The sequence below is a fragment of the Podarcis bocagei genome (genome assembly GCF_964188305.1).
Source record: "Podarcis bocagei genome assembly, chromosome: 1".
NCBI lineage: Eukaryota > Metazoa > Chordata > Lepidosauria > Squamata > Lacertidae > Podarcis > Podarcis bocagei.
In genome coordinates, this window is record NC_138125.1 from 81,890,241 (window position 1) to 81,911,035 (window position 20,795).

Sequence of the window (20,795 nt, forward strand, 5' to 3'; positions counted from 1 at the left end):
GGTGATATGACCCTGGTCAGGTTATGCGCACGCCAGCTGTCTAGTCTTGACTGTGGCTCTCTAGGGCTTCAGGCAAGGAAGGGTCTTTCCCCATCACCTGCTCCCTGAACTGCCACTTTGAATGGGAGACACCAGGGACTGAACCTGAGGTTCTGCATGCATGGTATATGCTCTCACTGGGGCCCTTCCCCACTCCAGAAATGCCTCTCCTTGTTTTAGGATCTGTAGGGGCAGATTAGGAGAGACCCCGATGCACACAGAATGCTCCCCTAGCAGCTATCGGGAATACAGCGACAATAATCTTATTGTGTATGCTAGCCCTGCTCCAAACAGGCCTAATCAGCAGAAACAGGGTCTATGAAAGCAGGAGTTCCACAGCTCTCTCACAGTGGGATTCTTTAGGCATTTCCATAAATGGGGAGGCCTTCAATCAAGCAGCAGGGTGTTTGTGTGCCTCACAACTTAACAGAGGTAGGAGGAACAAGGGCATAGGTTTGTGAGAAGTGGGACTTAGGAGAATCTGCTGGTAGTTCAGAAGCAGTAGTTCTGGCTGGATCGAACTAGTGGCCGATTTCTGCTTTACAGCAAGCAGAAAGACTAAGTAGAAGCCTGATTTCTCAGAGTCCTTCTGTGCAAACGTTATCTGTTTTGTCACAATTACCCCAAGAGTTCACCTGCCCCTCCGTTTCCCAGGGGTACTGTTAGGCCTCAGTTACCATGGCAGATTCAGTTCAGTTATATCTGCTGATTTACCCCCTTGCCCACTGATCAGAGGAGAGCTTCCAGCTGTCCTAAGTGAATGTAACATCTTCCCAAAAGGTAAGCTCTTTTACAGTCTGTATGTCACCTGAGTGGAAGGGGTGGGCATGGGGTCCTCATTTCAGCCCCTGCCTATTATATAGACACTGTCCCCCCCCCCAGTTCTCCCTTCCTACCCGCCATTCTTCTCGTTGAGCTTCTCCATATACTGAGCCACCACGTCCACCACCTCGCTCTCGCTCAGCTGCAGGTTTCCCGAGACGTTGCACCGGAGGTCGTTCCAGTCCGAGCGCAGCAGCTCAAAATCCACGGGGCTGACGCTGAACGTCCTCTGCCAGTTGATGGAGTCCTCCAGCCAGCTCTGCTGCAGCTCAGAGTTCTCGTAGCTGTAATCGGACAGCTCCTCCTCGGCCTCCTCCCCCAGGGCCTTCTCTGGGCCCTCCTCCTGCTGGGACTCTGTCATCTCAGACATCCGCAGGAAGGACGTCACTCGCACGCCTTCAGGCAGCACCACCTCAGAGGAATTGTAATCCAGGGTGGTCCTCGCCGCAGTGGTGACCTCAAAGGTTTCTTGGCTGAAGAGCCCTTCTGCAGGCAGGCTCAAGGCACTGGGCCGCACCCTCTGCTTCCTTCGGGCCTTGGGGGCCTCTTGGTCATACAGCTGCTCCCATTTCCTGCTGGCCCGCTGGCTTTTCCTTTTAGAAGGGTCTGTTTCTTTGGAGGCATTGCCAGTGAGCCACGGGGTCCTATGGCCAGGGATGGTGTGCAGCTTGCTGGAGGGGGGAGGCCGCCGCTGAGGGAGCCTGGAGTTCAAGTGCACCTTCCTGGGCAGTTTGGGGTAGAGAAAGACTCCGGGGAAAGCCTCCTTTTGGGACGGGGCCTTCTTCTTGCTGGGCTGCAGCCGCGTCACGTACACCTTGTCTGGGGGCTTCTTGGTCTCTTTCTTGGGCTGCCCCTCCTCCTTCGGGCGCTGCTGTTTGGCCTTCCCAGCAAAGAAAGGCACAGAGAGGCGAGGCTGGAGGCCGAGGGAGCTGCCTCGCTTAGGTGGCAACAGCAGCCCCAGCTCGCCCTCCTTCCTTCCGGCCTCTTCGTCCTCCTCATTCTGCGCCCAGCTGAGGGACCGGCCATAGAGAACCACCTGCTCCCCAAGAGGGGCTGCCTTCTCGTAGGCCTGGGGTGCCTTTGACAGAGTCACAGGACTCTGGCTTGGTCCAGTGTTTGTACCTGTGGAAAAAGGCTGCCCGGTCAGGGTCCCCTCTTCATTAAACCTCTTTTGCTTCTGGTTGAAGGCATAGTAGTCCACATCATTCCCATAATCCTTTGTGACAAGGGGCCTCTCTTTCCTCTGAAGCCCTGTGAACACATTTGGATCCAGAACACCCGGGCTCTTGTCCTTGTCCTCAGGGAGTGGGTCGGTGGGCTCACGACTGTCGGCTCCTTCTTCCTCCTCTTCAAGAAAATCTAGAAAATAACCAGCAGCAGAGCAGATAAAGTCTCATGGGTAACATGCCCACGTGCAGGGGAAACTTGAAGGCAAGAAGGGTTTGGAGGACTCTAAGAGAAGAGGCAGCTGAGGAAGGAAGGGGTTGGGGGAAGGCCTGGAACAGAAAGCAGGGGAGGGTGAGTATCGGGTACTGGTAAGCAAAGTCTCTGTGTACCACCATGGCATGAGGTCAGACCCTGAAATAGATTGGAAAAAAGTGCAGGCTGTGTCTGTGAATGTCTCTAGTATTGAGGGAGTGATGCTTTGTCTGAGCACGCATGGTTCCTCCATGTCTAGCTGCCCTTTCCTCAGGGCCTCCTGTTATGTTCTCTGGCCTACACATCCCTAATGACCTTTCTTTCCCTACCCCTGGTGCTAGTCAGCACAGTCTGTAGGATCAAAATTAACTAAATGACTTCATGCAAAATGGGAAAATGTGTGGATTTGAATAATTAATTTTAAACGCATAATTTGGGTCTCTTTGGGACTTAACAAGGCATTTGGATGGCATAGCCTTGCCCTCATCCTTTGTACATTTCAACCAGATGAATCGAGAGAGAATTTCCTCCATACTAAGTAGTAAAAATCACATAAATTAACTGAGGAGAGTCAAGGCTGCATATCAAAGGGATGGTGAAGGTCTAATATTCTTGCTGCTACAAACAAGATTTGGAGTGGGAGGGGAGTACTGATTGTATTTCAAGGTATTCACAAGCTTGGTCTCAGCACAGATGGGCTCTTGGACAGCTTGCCTCTGGATTGCAGAGGTCGCCTGCAGAGGTCGAGGTGGGAGAGGGGCATTTTGTCAGCAGAGATTAGGAAGCTGCTGAAGATCCCAGAAAGGACCCCACAGAACATGGCAAGAACCAGATACTCTTCTTCCCAGGTGTTCAGTGGTGGCAGTGACTTTGTCCATGCCCCTTTTAATGGAGGTAGCCAGGGCATAAACCCCAAGAATTCCAGTCTTTGGCAATAGGTACCGTATTTTTCCGTGTGTAACGTGACCCCTGTTTTTTGGGACTCCAAATAAAGAAATCCCCCATATGCATTATAAGACGTATAAGACGACCCCCAATTTTAAACTTGAAAAAATAGGGGGGAATATAGTCTTATACACAAAAAATATGGTATATCTCATGGCAGCTTTCTTGCATGGGAGCCAGAAGGGAAATCAAAGCAACAAAAAATAAAGAATCTCTGTAAATGCATTCAGGAGCCAGGCTGGTGAATAGCTGCCTGCAGCTACTCTCCCATCCTCACCAAGCAATCTGTTGCCGTGACACAACCTGCCTGGGACTGCAATCCCTGTAAGTGGATGGCACAACAGATTTGCTTGTTCTAACACCAGTGAAACAAACAGAATCACAGAATTGTAGAACTGCAAGGGACCCGGGGGTCATTCCTGCAATGCAGAAATCACAGCTAGAGAATCCCTGACGGATTCCAGCCTCTGTTTACATAAACACACACACACTTCAGAAGCTGCTCATAAAATGGACAGAGATCAGAGTGTGGTTCCTGCCTGATTGGAAGAAGCTGTATTTCCCAAAGACTACTTACTCTCAGGATTCAGGAAGAGAAAGGCTCTCTGGTGTGGATCTTCCTCCTCCTCTTCTTCCTCTTCATCCATCTTCATGTATTTGTAAAAGCCAAATCTGGAGGGCCAAGCAACAAGTCTCAGATAACACACACACACACACACACACACACACACACACACACACCTGTGTTGCTCAAGGATAAGCCTGGGGGCTTTTGCTTAGCAGGGAATCCTTGTAATAGCACCCAGCCTACTTTTTCACAGAGGCAGATTCCAGAGGGACATACTACTGTAGTCAGCTGTGGTAAAAACAACAGTGTGGTGGCACCCTGAAGACTACCAATGCATTGTAGTATAAGCTTTTTGGGGCCCTGTTAGATGCATGAAGCAGTCTCTCACGGAGGTAGACAGCGGCAGACATATACATAATATTGATGGCAAGAGTCTCTTCTTGAAGCTGAGCTTCAGAGCCCCTTTGTAGAAGAGGCCACAAATTGGCCGTGTTTGCCACAGAGGTGCATGCAGTTGAAACAGATTACAAAATGGAAGGTGGGAGGTAACACTAAAGCCAGAGACTTGACTTTGAAATATCCCAAACAGCATCAAGATCAATGGATTATGCCATTATGACTCAGAGCAGTTATGGATGTCAGGGAAAGAGGGCCAATGAATGTGAACTGAGTTGCCAATTCCAATTGAGCCGCAACAGAAAGTTCCTTAGGTTCCTTAGGTTGACTACTTTGTAGTTCTTGTAAAATTTCTCAGCCCCGATGGCAAACAACAGTGACCAAATCACAGAGGGTCAGGTTCACCACCAACCCTTCTATGGTCCTATGGTCCCCATTCATGTTTGCTGCACCTTAGATTTCACATTTTACACTTAATCTGTCAGGAGATTGCAATCTCTCCACCCCCAACAAAGTACATCTGATGGGTTTCTGATAGCTCTTAGCGGTCAGCTTCCTTACTGCCCTTCCTGGTTCACACTTACTTTTCCAAGTAGAGCGGAGACTCCCTGTAGAAGCATTTGTTCTCCGTCTCCATGTGCGTAAGCCGGGTGAAATCATTGGGGTAAACAAATGAGAGGTAGACCTGTGGGAGGGGCAACCTGGTGAGAAGAGTCACAGCAAAGTAGGTATGTTTCCACTTCCTACAGGTGGAGGAGGAAAGGGGTGAATTATACTGGGCAGGAAGGAGAAGCTGCTTCTGGGGCCCATCCCAGAAAACACATGGTGGCAGGCTGTGGGCGCGAACACTACCAACTGGACCCAGGAGCAGTGAGAATTGCACATGCCTGTACGTTGTGACATAGATTCTGAAATCTGCCTTTGTGGTTTTTTTATTTATTCAGAATCAAGCTCCCACCACTGCATTCTGTGCTTGATAGGAATCGAAGAAGCTTTTGGTCGGGTTACAAGTGCTCAGGTGGCAGCCAGCACAGTTATTTACCCATTCCCTTCTTTGTCCCTGCCCCATCCTTCTATCCTGCCCCCAACTCCCCATCTTTTATGGTGCACCAGCTTCAGTTCAGTCCCTGTTATAAAAAAAATAATCTGCTAATGCCGCTGGCCAAAATGACCCAGCGATGTCTTTTGAATTTGGTTCCCAGAGCAGTGCAGGCATAGCTGGCCCCCCACCCACCAACGTACGGCAATGTGCTGTGTTACAGGTGCATAGGAATGAGCGATGGCAAAAGTAGTGGAGATACTTCTCCATGGACAGAGAGAAAGCTAGGCTATAAAGCCCATATGGGGACACTTACAAACTGCAGGCCCTGATAGCGGGCAATAGGGAAATCCTTCACCACGTACGTGGGGCTGTAAGCACAGGGCACCAGCACATTCTCCACGTGGGACGGCTCGATCTGGGGAGCTGAGATAAAGGCAGTTAAGCAAGAGGAAGAAGCCACAGGATCAAACCCAGAGGTTCCTGAGTCTACCTGCCTAGACTGTTACTCTCTGGACTGCTACATAAATACCAGACATTCTTCTCCCTGGCATCTAGTATTCCATGAAGAGGGTTTGTTTTGTTTTTTGTAACATTCATTCATGTGATCTCCTGATTTGTTTTTTAGTGGACGAGCTTAAGGATGAGCTTAAGGATGAGGCAGATAGGCCTAAGATTTCTGCTAAGAGTGTGTGTGAGTGTGAGGTGGTTCAGTGTCCTGCATAGCTCAATTCTCATCACTGCTAGAAAATCAGAATTAATGTTAAGTAGTAAAATTTGTAGAACAAATTATTAAAAATAAGCTAATTTGCATGATTTTTTAAATGCTAATTTTATACTTGTTAAAAGTATCCATTCTCAGCACAAGCACAGAATTTTATGTTGCTAGGCACAGACACTGTAGATAGCCTGGGCTGAATTAATCCACAATGGCTGTTATATTGTGGAGGTCTTCTGCTTTTGATTTAGACTGTAAGCCACTATCTCCCCAAGAGGTCATTATAGTGTTACTCAACATTCCTGGAGACTGAGAACCATCTTCTGTCAACACACCTTCTTTTGAGACCAGGATTAATCCAGTCTTGCTGGAAAAATCGACTCCCTTCCCCATCACAAAAGTCTCACTTTTGGCAAATGCAAAGGTGACCATCTTGTCTCATAGTTTCAGATCAATAAATATCCTGTATGAATGCCTCCTTCATCCTATTGCCGCAGACACTGATATTTAGCTAGCTCTCCACTGAATGCCTGCTCTTTCTATCCTGCATCAAAACACAGTAAGGGGGATACAATGCTCCCCAAACGTGTTTCTTTGATGGGTAGGTTGCTTCCAAACAAATATGCTCTTTCTTGAGCTCCACCAATTCCCCCTCCTTACAGCGAAGGGAGCCAACATAGGGGGTTGGACTAGATGACTTTCGGGGTCCCTTGCAACTCTACAGTTCTAAGATTCTATGACAATATGCTGAAGATGTTGTTGGACTACAACTCCCCAACATGTTCCCTGACATCATGGCTTTTCCAGCTACTCCACCCTTCGTTCTTGGAAGGTGTTGTTGCAGGAGAAGGATTGTGAGCAACATCATGGCAGAGGTGTTTCTAGGAGTAAGGTGAAACTGTGAAGCTCCCTTGTTATTTCTGCTACTGGTTGGTGCTGCAAGTTGTTTAAGTAATTTTGTTACATTTATAGAAATGTGATTTTTCTGGTATGTTGTTATATTTTGGTTTTCCTCTGTTATGATGAAATTGTTACTATGCAATTGCTTTGCAACAATATTATAACATTGTTTTGTAGCATTTCTTTGAAATGCACCCTTGTTTCTTTGTTGTAACCTGCTTCAAGTGGGAAAGTGGCAGACAATTAAAATGAATGAATGAATGAATGAATGGTCACTGGCCCTTTTGGCTTAGGCTGGGGGGCATTGTAGTCCAACAACACCAGGAGGACACCATGTTGTCCATCGCTGTCATTAAGAGTGTGGGACGGGAGGGCAGTGTCAGCAAAAGCTAGAAGGAGGCATCTTGACCCAATGCCAAAGCTCTTGCCCAAACTGAGACCACTTATGCATGCATAAGCAGAAACCCCCATGCCCCTGCTAATATAGGCAATGCCACAAGTGCCTCTTCATTCTTCCCTCCCTGCCCACCTCCATTCCTCTTCCTCTACTGCAATGGCAAGCAAACAGACTTCACTGGAAGACCCTTTCTCACTTACTGAGGAAGAAAGTGTCCCGAGGGTCAGGCTTCAGCATATCTGCTCCATGCTCATCTCTCTTTGCACCCCAGAGGTAGCTGCCAGAGTGGCTGGCGAGGGACTGAGGCACATGCCCCACCTCGTTCATTTTCAGGCTGGATTCATCTGAAGGGGAGGAGAGGAGAAGGAAGAGAGGGGTAAAAGAGGGTGGGTGACTAGTGAAGGGCAAATTCACATCTATAGTTATAGCAGCAGCACAGGATTTTTGTCTCCAGGATTTCCCACAAATGTCAGGTGTAGCTATCAAGGAAGGAAGGAAGGAAGGAAGCACATATTGGGTGAATTAGGGTGTGTGTGTGTGTGTGTGTGTGTGTGTGTGTGTGTGTGTGTGGTTAGTTATGTTTCTGGGTGCAAGATATATGTATGCCCAAGACCCCTGCAGGCCTTGCTATGCTAGTAAACCCAAGAAGAAGGTAGGAAGAATACTGCTTTAAATATCTCAATTCTTCAAGAGGAATGCATGGCTTTTTTGGAGCATCATGACTGTGTTTTGGATTAGGCACCGATATGGCTTCTCTCAAAAGCCAAGTCTGGAGCCGAACAGTTATAAGGCTTCTGAGATGGAAAGCTATATCTAATGCGTAGCGGCCACATCAAGGCCATTATATGCTCTACACAGAGACCTTCCGTCATAGGCTCCAACTGTCGGAAGCAGCATAAAATTTCTATTCAGCCTCCCAGTCTTGCCTCTGCTCCAGAGGGAACTGGCACCCTCTGTTTCCTTAAAGAGAACCCTGTGCCAACTGTGTCACTTAAGACAACTACCTAATCTCAACCGAGCAAAGGTCAAAAGCAGCTCATGCCATCCCAGGCCTGGCAGCTCACAGATCTCCAGATGCCTCTCATTTACCCACTTCTAAATATGCCACCAGGGTTAGTCTGAAAATATTTGAGCCTCTGAACAAACAGAAAGCAAAGCAAGGAATAATTTCTCCAGGGATACAAGTGCTCAGAAAGGCAAAGCGCAGCCCCGCCTCCTGCAAGAAACGACAAGACTGCCAGGAACGACATCATCGGTGTCTGGGAGGAACGAAATGCCATATCAATTAAGTGCTGGCTGCCTCTAATGTCATGTTTATTAGATGAGGCTGTCTGTTTGCACAGATCCGTACTAGGTAACCGAAGCAAGGCGAGCACAGAAGTGCAAGAAATTAGAAAGGCTGCCCTCTGCCGCTATCTCTTCATCCGTCTTCCCACTCAATCCTAGCAAGCAGAGGGGAAAACACAGTCACCTGATATGGCAGAGTCACAGTACAGAAAAACAGAGCCGGCCAAAGACTCCACAAGCCTAGCTATAATGCTATGGCGCTCATGGGGAAAACATCAGCGCTGTGGTTACATGAGGGGAGGCACTTTTGTGGCTCTATGGCTCACAGCTGTAACACAGGGCGGTTGTTCTCAGTTCTAGCCAAAGCCTTCCTGGATAAACTTTCAGAACTGGTAAAGCAAGAGAGCTAAAGGCACCTCAGAACTCACACATCAACTGACAGACTAAATGATCTCTTAAACTGGGCTGGTGAATAAGGCCAGAAGACATACTGTGCTCGCAAAAAACAAAAAAGCCACGCAGAATATTCCTAAGAGGGCTATTGGACTAATTATCCAGGAGTTAATTTTCAAAGGGCAGCTCTTTTGATAAAATTTTATGGCAATTCCTTTTATTTAACTCTGCCACCACCTCCAGTATTCCAGCACTGTGCTCTCTTCTGAAATGGCAAGCTCTTTTTACGTAATAAACTCTGAATTGCACCACTGCGCCCAGACACACTTCACTCGCAATGCAGTGGAAAAATGCTGGGGGCTGAGATCAGCTGGGATTGTGCAACAGCCAGGGCTAGCTTCTGCTATTAGCCTTAAGCAATAGGCATTAGTAGAAAGGAACTTGTGAAGACTGCATAAAAAAGCACCAATTAATTTTAAAAGCAAAGGAAAAAAGGGGAAAAAGACTTTGATGTAGATTTTAAGTTAAGCAAGTTCATGGAAGGAGTTTCCTGCCTCTCTTCTCCCCTTAAAGGGTAAAGGTACCCCTGCCCGTACGGGCCAGTCTTGACAGACTAGGGCTGTGCTCTCATCTCACTCTATAGGCCGGGAGCCAGCGCTGTCCACAGACACTTCCGGGTCACGCCGTTTACCTTCCCGCTAGTAAGCAGTCCCTATTTATCTACTTGCACCCGGGGCTGCTTTCGAACTGCTAGGTTGGCAGGCGCTGGGACCGAACAACGGGAGCGCACCCCGCTGCGGGGATTCGAACCGCCGACCATGCGATCGGCAAGTCCTAGGCGCTGAGGTTTTACCCGCAGTGCCACCCGCATCCCTTGTTTCTTTTCCCCCTACCCCTCTGCAAAGTCTCCTGATCCATGTGGGATGGGATGGCGGGGGTGGGGGTGGTGACTCTGGTGGAGAGAGGCTGGTAAAGTTTCCTCCCTTAAGTTAACTTGTGCGGCAATTCCTCCCTCCTCCAGCAGCCCCATCCCAAATTGTTCGGCAGGGCCTCCCAACCTCCCAGAGAGGCTTTTTGAGGAGGCACAGTGAAAACAACAGAGGAAAGAAAGGATGGGGACTTTCCCTTCCATTAGGTTCCTTGATCATTTATCTTAGGAGGATCAAAGGCTTTAGGATTGTATCCAACGGCGTCATCCTGTTCACACGAAGGGCTTCTGCCTGTGGGACAGAACTTCCCTTCCCTCTCCTTAGCAAGGGGGTTTCTGTCAAGACCAGTTTGTGCCTTTTGAATGAGGCATAACCTTCATTGTGAAAAAACAACAACCCTCAGCGGCAGAGTGCTAAACACTATTAGATCGTGAAGTCACAGTAGACATCACCATTTCCTTGTGTGCTGCTCTGAAGGTGATCAGGCGGAAAACTGCCTGCCCTGAGAGCAACTGGCAGCACCTAATGCCATTTCGATTCCTCCTAAGCAAGGGGTGCAGGTTTCAGCCAAAGTGCTTAGCACAGCAAAAAGTCAGCTTAGCAATCAGGTTGACTCTTCACCTGGCGAAGACTGGAGGGTTCAAATGTGGGGGTGGAGAGGGGAAAAGGGCAGGGGAGGCTCAAATCGTGGCTTCACACTGCAACGCCAGAGCAGCAGACATTCGCACTCAACTCTCCCGAGTTCTCTGTTCAATCGATAAATAAGACAAGCCTCTTTTAAAACAGAAAGGGAAGGGAGAGGAAAATATAAAAGGGAAGAACTATGTAGCACATAGTGGAGAAGTTAATTGCACTGTGTATCATTCTATTGAAAAGAGCAATGGCTTGCTCACACACCCCGGTTGCCTGGGACAAGGGAGAGGAATGGCAACATTAACTCTCTTTTCTTGTGTCAGCACAGCCTGTGCATGGTGTGCTGGAAGAAAGGCAGATGTACCCATCACTAAGTACAGGTGGTTCTCACTTTTGCTGCCAAAAAAACTTGCGTTTGGGAACAGGGTAAAATCAGGACTACATCAGGCATTTCTGATTGTCCCCTGAGGAAAGGGAAGCAAACATAAATTATTTTATTATTGCAGCCATTCCCTATTTGTACAAAATTTACCTACCTAGTGCTCTCAAGACAGCCTTGGTCAAGGAAGTTACGTTACATTCAGAGACTGAGCAGTGCTTTCTACATAGTGCTCACAAAATGGTCTTCTCGGGTGTTGCTCCCTGGTGCCCTCCCGGCGGCACACCCCACACTTTTTCTGACAGCGCTGGACTGGCACATGCCAGCTGTGTCCCTCCCGGGAGGGATATATTCCCTGGGGCAGCATGCCCTGTGCTGCTTGCCCTGCCCACTTGGGATGCCCCACCCCACCCCATGGCATGGCGCACGCACACACACCCCACCACTCCAGGCACTGGTGAGGGTTGCTATACTGGCATGTTTTTGTATCCTGTGGTCCCACTGAGATTAGAGAAAAAGTAAAGAAGAACACCTCCTCCCAACCGGATGAACAGCAGAAGAGGGCAGAGTGAGGAATTTCAATGCAACCCTCAGCTGACAAAAGCCTGGAAAGTTCACTGTTGCCTAGGTTAACTGCAGACAAAAGGGTTCTGCTGATGTAAAACTAGCTTATGATGTTGACCAGATATTCCAAAATGCTGAGCTGGAACTTGAGGAATTCAATATTTGCAAATCCCAATATGAACTCTCTTGATCCACTCCTCCCAGACTAACATGCAGGGTGGAAATTAAGCTAGCCGGCAGCTTTTGCACTTTCTGAATGGTCTGGTGCAGTTATTGGCTCAAAAACCAAAACACATATAAAATGAATATTTTGATAGAAAATATGCTTAGAATATTTTGAGGGGAAAATATATTTTAAAATGCATATTTAAATGTGAATTTTCTTGCATCTCTCTCTCTCTCTCTCTCTCTCTCTCTCTCTCTCTCTCTCTCTCACACACACACACACACACACACTAATACAGAAACAGGGCCAGAACGAACATCTGGGTGGATACATTCATTAAGTGACACAGACTGGAAATGTGGAAGGCTTGGTTACTAATAGTGGATGTCAGAGACACAAGAGCTAACAAATGGGCAACTTTAGGAGTTGGGGTGGGACCTTCAAGCAGGTCCTTGTATAAACCCAAATTATCCGGATAAACCATCTCTGCTTGATTTGGCAATTGTTTCCTCCCTCAATATTGTTCCTATAATGCTAATAACAAGACTCCTTCAAGGCAAGCCTTGGTAGCAAAAAACAAAAAATCAAATAAGCATCCTAATAAACCAGAGCAACAATTCTGAAAGCTTTCAACCTATGCTGTGATTAAAGTTTTCCCGGCTATGGCGAGAGAAAAGATGCTTTTGACACAATGAAAGCAACCCCAGTCTCTAATTCCCCAGGTTGAATGCTAAAATTGATGCTTTCAACAATGCTTAATATATATTTCCAGCTTCCATTCCTTTCCCCAGGCAGCCTAGAGAAAATAAGACACAAATATAAAACATACTTATTTTGATTTCCCCCTTTTGGGCATTTGCCCTAAAATTTACTAGACAGTAGCACACAAGCACTTAATGACACAAAAATACGAAGTATGATATAAGAACTTTTGTGCTGTAACACAAGAGCCAACCAAGCCTTCATGCTCTGAAGCACTCAAAAGGCAACCATAAAAGTCGCCTCACTCTTATTTACAAAAATATGCCTCCTGGATTTTCAAGTCACATCTGTTTAGCTCACTGACAAGGCAGGCTTTCCACTCATGCCACCTGACTGGAGCTGATACAGTTGCAGGAAAGCAAGAAGTGGCAGGAAAGCAAGAACTTACTCAATTGGTCAGTGCTCAAATCTAGACTCTGGAAGCATTTCCCAATATGACACAAGGTAGAAAATGGACCCAAGCTGGTGGAAATTCAAGATGACATTATCTGAGGTGGCCTGAGAGAACATGTCAGAACAGGGGACAGGCAAAGGACTTGGCAAGCATTATTACTGAATAAGGACTTAGTCATACTTATCTTTCCTCTGCATTTTGCAGGCATGGTCCACCATTTAAAGTTTCATGTCCAAGTATCCTTTTTTGCTTTTTGCTCCAGAGCTTTCCCTGTGAAAACCTGCTCTTTAAAGCTCAGTTGGAGCAAGCATCAATCTGTGGAAAACCCAAGTTGACGTTTGCTCTGATTTAGCTTTAAAGAGCAGGCTTTTGTGGAGGAAGTTTGGGGCAAACAAAAACCCAGCTGCTTAGCTAAAGAGCAGGCCAAAGGTAAGTGTGAAGAAGCCCTAAAGTAACTTATTTTCAATAGGTATCAGAAGGTAGAGTTTGCAGAACCAGCTCATTACTAGAAGAAACAACAATATATAAGATAAAGTAAAGTAAAGGGCATGATATATGTATGCTAAGTGAATTAATTTGACTCGGGAGGACTGTGGATACATTGAATTATATAGACTATAAAAATACATGAATGAAGCTAATGCTGTAATATATTCTACTGATCATTGCTGATTATCATAATGTTTTATGTTGCCTGCATGTGTACATATTCTTTCTTAAAAGAAAATACAATACATTTTTTATATTAACAAAGAAGCAGGGCAGGCCGTTCACTTTTTGTGGGGGGAGACTGGATGGGCACCTCTTTTGTCAAATACACAAGCCATTTTGATCTAGGAGAGCTCTTTGCCTTTCTCCTGGGCACGGTCAGCCAATTGGTGCTAAAGAAGGATAGAACTTTTTTATGTATGCAACAACAGCAGCAAGAATACTCATCGCAAAGTATTGGAAGACACAAGATTTACCCACCAGGGAAGAATGGCAGATGAAGTTGATGGACTACATGGAATTGGCAGAAATGACTGGCAGAATCCGAGACCAGGGAGAAGAGTCAGTGGAAGAAGACTGGAAAAAGTTTAAAGACTATTTACAGAAATATTGTAAAATTAAGGAATGCTAGAAGAATGTTGGAATGAAGTGATATGGCTTTAGTAGAAAGGTTATAAGGAATTAAGTACAAATAGATTAATAGAGTATTAAAAGAAAAATAAGGTTGAAATGTGTTAAGATAATTATAGGATAGGAAACGGGAAGATGGAAAGGAATTGCTGAAATAATTAATAGAAGTGGAATACAAAAAGGGAGGTGTGAGGAGGTCGTGGAAATATGTGAAAGAAAGATAAGACATTGAAATTTATTTATTTATTCTTTTTTTTCTTTGTTGATGTGTTTTTAAATTGTTTTTGTTTTGTCTTGTTAGTTTAATGTTTTAGTGTAAGGTAGTGTTTTTGTATTCTAATGTATTGTTTTTTCTTTGTTTTTTTGTGTAGTGTTTAAATTGTTGTAAAAGCAATAAATATTATTTAAAAAAAAATAGGAGAGCTCTTTGCATCTACCATTAAAGGCCTGTCTCAGTCAAAAATTCTTCAACACAGCTTTCAAACATCCCTTTCGGGAAAAGTGTGCTACACACAGACATGACAGGCTGTTTGAGTGTAGGTCAGCTGTTCAGAGTCTCTTCATACAGAGTATAGAAAGGTAAAGTTGGGGTAAGGAAAAGTAGGAGAGGCTGGATAGCTCTGGCCAGGGCTGGGGATGGATCACTTCCATCAGTGGAAGAGATTCTAGTTACTCCTACAATCCTATGCAGACAGCATCCTGAAGCTGTATAGTACCTATGACTGTTGTAGCACCAGCAGTGTCAGTCTGCTAGTCTGAAAGATGCACATAATCACATGGTAAGATTTAGCCTCTGACATTCATGCCATGGTGACTTCCAGGTTAGACTGTACTAACACTATGACTTAGCTCGGGTCTAGCCAATGTAGTGCCCGCCAATGTAGTGGCTGGATTGCAGCTCCCATCACCATCCCTGACCATTGGCCATGCAGGCTGGGACTGATGGGATTTGGGAGTCCAAGAACATCTACACGGCACTCTGGGTCAGCTGCATGCGCCAAAATGAAACTGCTATGTGCATTTATGGGCACATCTTAGGAGCCCCTTCTGACATCTAAGAATATGCAGAGATTATTGTTGACGGTTATCTGTGCAGCGGCTAAGAATACACTACAAAGAGATCACATTGTAGCCTTTCCCCCTAAAAGATGACACCATCTCTTCCAACTCCACGTGCAATCACTCCTTCTTAATAACTGTCCTGCAGCCAAGGAAGGAGTTTGCAGCCAGAGAGCAAGATAACAAGAAAATCACTCCTCATGGGGAACAAAGCTGCAGATCAGAGGGTAGAGGAGAAAACTCACAGTGACTGATGTATCTGGAAGGAAATATCCCCCCACAGCACATCCATCTTGCAGGCACTTCTGTCAATAGCCCAATTGCCACTATTCCTCTCGTGCCAATCGAGCCCTCGTGCTTCTGTACCAAAGAAGGCTGACTTGCCCAACCCCTCCACCTTATCTCCACCTTCCACGGGATACTTAATTACAGGCGCCTTGTGTATTGAGTGCCAGGCAGGGATCTATTCATCAAGCGCCTCCTGCTGCCGGGCCAGGTTATGAGGAGGGAAGCGGAAGATCTATGGATTTAATTAAACTCGGCACTATCCATCCCTGCTTACAAGACAGGTGCTCATAATTCAGCTCTGGAAGCACCAGCTGATGGGTATTTGCCAAGGGTGCTCTTCTGCTGGCCTCTTGCTTTTCACTCCGAGATGGAGCAAGACACAAGGGGGAAAGGGCAGCAAGAGCCCTGGGAAAAGAAGAGCAAGGAGGTGACTGCTTATACAGTCTGCCAACAATATATATGCCCAGTATGCACATGCCAGGTAAAGTCTATACACACTCCCAAACCCCCTTTGCCTTTTCATGAAGGATCACAGCTGCCTGCTATCTTATTTTTAGCTTTCCCTTCCTGCAACACACACACACACACACACACACACACACACACACACACGTGTACATGTCGTGATTACAGTTCTTTGCTGGCTCAGTTGCTTGATTCATCTCGGACTATTTTTCTAAGTGTATTTATCACCCCACAGACGTGGAGCAATGGATCAGCTTTTGGCTTGTGCACTAAAAAAAAGTGAATACTGAGAGCTAAGCAGTTGCAGGCAGTTATATACCGAAGGTCTAGTGCACTGGTTCTCAAAACTCTTTTTCTCTGGGCCACATTTTCAGAATGAAAATTTGCTTGTGCCACACCAATTTATTTTTAATTGATAAGAAATACATCAGAAAACAAAAAGAAGCAACTCCTAGCAGTGTTTGATTTATAACATAGAACACAACTACTTTATAATATGATCATGGGGCATCCAGAAAGTATAAAACAGTGCAGCTACGTAAGAACATTAATTATTCCCAAAATATAATTATAAACGAGCCTCTTACATATGTACCTTAAATATGTATACAAACTCAATGAGATGTGTGAGCTTGCTTATGCCAGGTAATCTCATTTATATTAGGTCCGGTTTGAGACAAACACACTCTCATCTCCTCATCAATACAAACAAGCCTTTCCCTTTTCTGATCTTTTCATATGCAAATCTCTATTCACAACCATATGTCATGGAGAACTGCAGAAGAATAGCCAATGCTCTTGAAGAGAGGGATGCATATTGTTTCTGGTTGTATGTATGTATGCATAATATTTTTATACTATACTATGCTATACTATACCACACTTAAATGTTCAAATGCTTCTTTGATTGTCCTTGAATTTTCTTGCTACACTTGCCATTCACTCCTGCCACAGCAGTGTGGCACAATACACCCTTTGAGAACCACTGGTCTAGTGAAAGGGCGTTGGACTAAATGACTTCAAAGAGAATTTTCAGCCCTGCACATTACAATTTCTGCCCTCTTTTTGGGGGGAGAAAAAACCCACACATTTAGACCTCTGATGTATCTACTCAGAAAAAAACACCCCTAGTTTAGAGGTTTCCTGCCCTACAATGCAATCATATAGAAGTTTACTCAAAAGTATGCCCAAAGCTCCGTTCAATGGGATTTACTCCCAGGAAGGTGTGCACACTAATTCCCTATCCTCCATACAAAGAAGCAAGGAGCCTTAGCAGAGTTCAATGACACATTCCAGCCAAGCAAAAACACTTCAAGTGCAAAGCCAGAACCTTTGCAAAGTGTGGCCTGGAGACAGGGTGCCTCATAGTACAATGGTGCTTTTTGGCATGACAATGGGAGGTCTCAATACATGGACAACCAATGAACTCTACAGGATCGTGCTGGCATGCTCTTCTCTCTAGGCATGCACCAACTACACACATTGCAGGTTGCAGGAGGAATCCTGTATAAAGCTAAGGCTGCAAAGCCTCGGGGGAAGGGCGCTTTACCTGTATAGAGTGAAATGTAGGGTGAATCGATGACCTCAAACTTGAAGCTGGGCAGAAAAACGCGCCACTGAAAGAGACAAGAGAGTGATAAAAAAGGTCAATCTATATATGCATGTATTCTGTGTGCTCCTGCATGTGGGGGAAAGGAAGTTTGCAGAAGACCAGCTGGTAGGAATGTGAATGGGGAGGAATTCAGGAGAGTCCAGAAGGCAGGCTGCTAAAGTTCCCATTCAATGCCTATTTCACACCGGCTGGCGACTGTTTCTGCCCCATGTGGCTCTTCATCTGCTCTCTGGCGCAACACCTTGGGAGAACATGTTGCATGGAGGAAGTGTGTGCTCCACGTCCAGCCAGCAGCCTGCTGTTCCTTGGGCATGTGGCACTTTGGGGCTGAGCCCAAGAATCAGGTGGCACTATCCACCATAGCCAGTAGCTTAACTAGGAAAGTTTGCTCTGTGTTTGGAAGTAAAAAAGGAAGAAAGATGCAGCACACAACTCAAGGCTTTTGCCTGGCTGTAGTTCCATCTGGTGCAGCTTCTGGCCTTCAGAACGCAGGTGTGAATCAACTACAGAGATAACAAACTGAGTCACTGCACTGATCCGATAACAGCTTTTTAGTGTTGCTAGCTAGTCTGGCCTGGCCACACCCTGCCATTGGGTCAAGAACATGCAATTCTGCTGAATCGTCCTGATCCTTTTCTGGATAATGGGCAACAGTCAACTATATTTTACTTGGAGCAGGCCCAATGAAATGACTGAACATGACTAAGTTAGTTAAACTTGGTTGAATAACACCCAGTATTATTTTTGGTTGTTCTCTAACCTGCAGACAAGTTGGGCAGCTGTTACTCAACAACTGCCAGGAGCACAGTCATCTTAAAACATATTAGCACTTTTTCTTTCCATTTTTTTTACAGGAACATTGTATTTTCTGAGCACTCAGCCAATTTCTTTCTTTCTTTTGCTGGGAAAGTGAGAAGTGAGTGCTGTGTGGAATGAAGTTGCCCAAGTGTCACACTGTCTGGATAGTGCCTGGGTCATCAATATGATGGGTGCCTCCTCCACTGCCCAATATGTGCCATTTGGTGAACTTTTTCAATAAGTTCTATTATATTTTAACTCTTCCTTAAAAATATATATTAAAAAACCCAGCAGTCCTCATGCAGGATGCACAGGCAGCCATTTAAAACATCAACACAAAAGGACCCTCTTAGCCTCACCACATAATGAGCCTCCTCTACAAGCATGTTTGTGTGTTAATAAATTATTTGCAGGCCATATGCTTATTTATTTTATTAATTTTATTTCAATACTGCCCTTTGTCTTAGCATCACAGGGAGGTATACTGCCCCTCTCCAGCAATGAAGCACAATTACAAACTGTTTGGGAGATGCTTCTGAGCTCTCTGACATTCAGCTGAACCCTTGTTCCTTCTTTTGAGTGAGGAACTGTAACATGCTGTGGCTTTCTATTAAAAGGGTAAGCAAAGGGTACCTACACAAGTAGTAAAAGAAAAAAGAAAAGGTGTTGGAGGGCAACTCCACCCAAAGGCTGAACCCAGCTCTTCTCTCATTCAGAGTAGGAGCAATGGGATCAGTGAACCAAACACTGATTCAGTTGACTGAACTGCCCTTCCCCCACTTGCCCATGTGCATTTGGTTATTTTAAAAGCAAAGCACAATTTTAATTTTAAAAAGCTGTTCTGGGTAAGCAAAAGTTGTTTTGTAATGTCACTGGCACCAGCCAATCAAAACTGTGCATACCCAGCTTCTGCTGTGAACACACACAGAACTGGGAGGGAAGATGTTATTTTTTTAACAAATCCAAAGAGTGTGCGCACACTTCCATAGCAGGCTCACCATTATGCATGTCCCTGAGAGGAAGCGCTTCTGTACCATCATTGTAAGGAACACAGCCCAGGATTTTAGCAGAGGAGAGTCAAACAGCTGCTATTCGGGCTCACTGCTAATATTTCTGTAGCTAAGTAGACATACTGTTTTGCTATGTAACAGTTTGCAATGTCGAAACACAAAGTAGTTTTAATAAAGGCTGCTTCCTTTTCTCCTGCAGCAGGCTGGAGATTTATTATTGTTAAACGGGGTGCCTGGAAGGCCTCTGTAATGACTGACAAGCTTTCCAACATCGTGTAAAGTGGCAAAAGCAGTAATGTGTCAATGCTCATCTGTCTAGTTTACACACTTGCTTTTAGACAGGCCCATATGCTGTTCATTCTGCACATTTAGTACTTATGTAGACATGCTAAATAGCTGGTGAGCAGGAAGAACCACCTTGCATGCGTACGTGCTTCATATCCATCAAAGCAACCAGACGATTGGTGCATATTATTTTAAAGCAAATATAAATCCCATCTGGTAATTTTTTTTTCATATTCCCTGCACTCTGGGTGTTACACCTGCCAGGGTGACCTAGAATCCTTTTGGCAGAGACTTCACAGCAGAGACAGGCAGCCATTGGGAAGGAAGAGCATTTGCACTGAGTGGCTCTTCTTCCTTTTAATTTAGATGTGGGATGAATGGAGCCTCTTTAAAAAGACTAATATTTCACCTCCAGCAGCCTGCTGTGCAGCAAAGGCTTCTGTAAAGGGAACACAGCTCCTCTGAGAGGCATGAAAATGAGGCTATTTTAAAGTTTCTAGGAGATGGGAGACATTTTATCTTGAGAATAAAAGAGTTTAAGAAATTACCAGCTAGGAAGTCCCTCTCATACTCCCTTCTGGCTCTTTCCCCAGAGAAGGACACAATTAATTTTAAGGAGAAAAGAGTTTTCTCCTCAAGCTCTGAGGAAAATGAGAAAAATGGTCTAAGGAATAATCTTCCTCCCTCCCTCTGCTTTACTGTAAAGCAGATTCAGGAAGTTTAAATGGTGGAAAACATGTTTCATTCTGCTAGCTTTGGGGAGCAAATATGTACCTTTGGGTGCCTCATGGCCAGACGCTTTTTCCTCAACTGGTAATCTGCAAACTAGTCCTGAGTTAATAAGAGCCGTTTCAAAATTGACCAGTGAAAGCTGTGCTAAAGATGTCTTTTTGACTATAAAGGCTTCTTTGATGGGGATGGAAGGTTTATTTACTGTCAAGATTTTTAGTCAAGAGAGCACAAAACAGAAGGCTTCTTGGCCTTTTTTTGGCTAAGATCAAGTGTAGGTCTGTTTCTATTTTTCAAAACAAGTTTAATATTCCTACCAGGTGCTCTGTACCTTAAAGTGGGGGGGGGGGAGGCTTGAGAGGGATTTATTTACTCACACCAACTTCCACATGGTCTGAGCCACGGTCATCCTGCTTGTGGAGGAGCTCGAAGTAATAGCGCCTAGAGGAAAGGACACTGTGTGGGAAGCAAAGGAGATCATTAGAAAACAGCAAGCATACTTCCAAGGTTACATGAATTCGAGGACTGCCATGCTGTTGTCCCTGAGGAACTCTCTGCTACAGCAGATGCTGGAGGGCCGGGGAACAGAAATGTTAGGTGAATGAAGCTGGTGAATGAAGCCAGTTTCCACCCACACTCTTCCACACTGACTCTTCGGCAATAAGCATTGCCGAAGATAG

General features: G+C 45.5%; 1 protein-coding gene across 6 annotated transcripts in view; it reads right to left on the reverse strand.

Annotated features, from left to right (window-relative positions):
* The window catches only part of B4GALNT4 (beta-1,4-N-acetyl-galactosaminyltransferase 4), a 168,722-nt gene that overhangs the window by 10,864 nt on the left and 137,063 nt on the right, over positions 1-20,795 (reverse strand). For all 6 annotated transcript variants that reach the window (XM_081212096.1, XM_081212098.1, XM_081212100.1 and 3 more), the window contains 7 exons: positions 20,493-20,571; positions 17,231-17,297; positions 7,444-7,587; positions 5,545-5,654; positions 4,774-4,874; positions 3,803-3,897; positions 936-2,220 (listed from right to left, as the gene is read on the reverse strand). In XM_081212096.1, the coding sequence (XP_081068222.1) occupies positions 936-2,220; positions 3,803-3,897; positions 4,774-4,874; positions 5,545-5,654; positions 7,444-7,587; positions 17,231-17,297; positions 20,493-20,571 (1,881 nt within the window). The remainder of the gene's footprint in view (positions 1-935; positions 2,221-3,802; positions 3,898-4,773; positions 4,875-5,544; positions 5,655-7,443; positions 7,588-17,230; positions 17,298-20,492; positions 20,572-20,795) is intronic.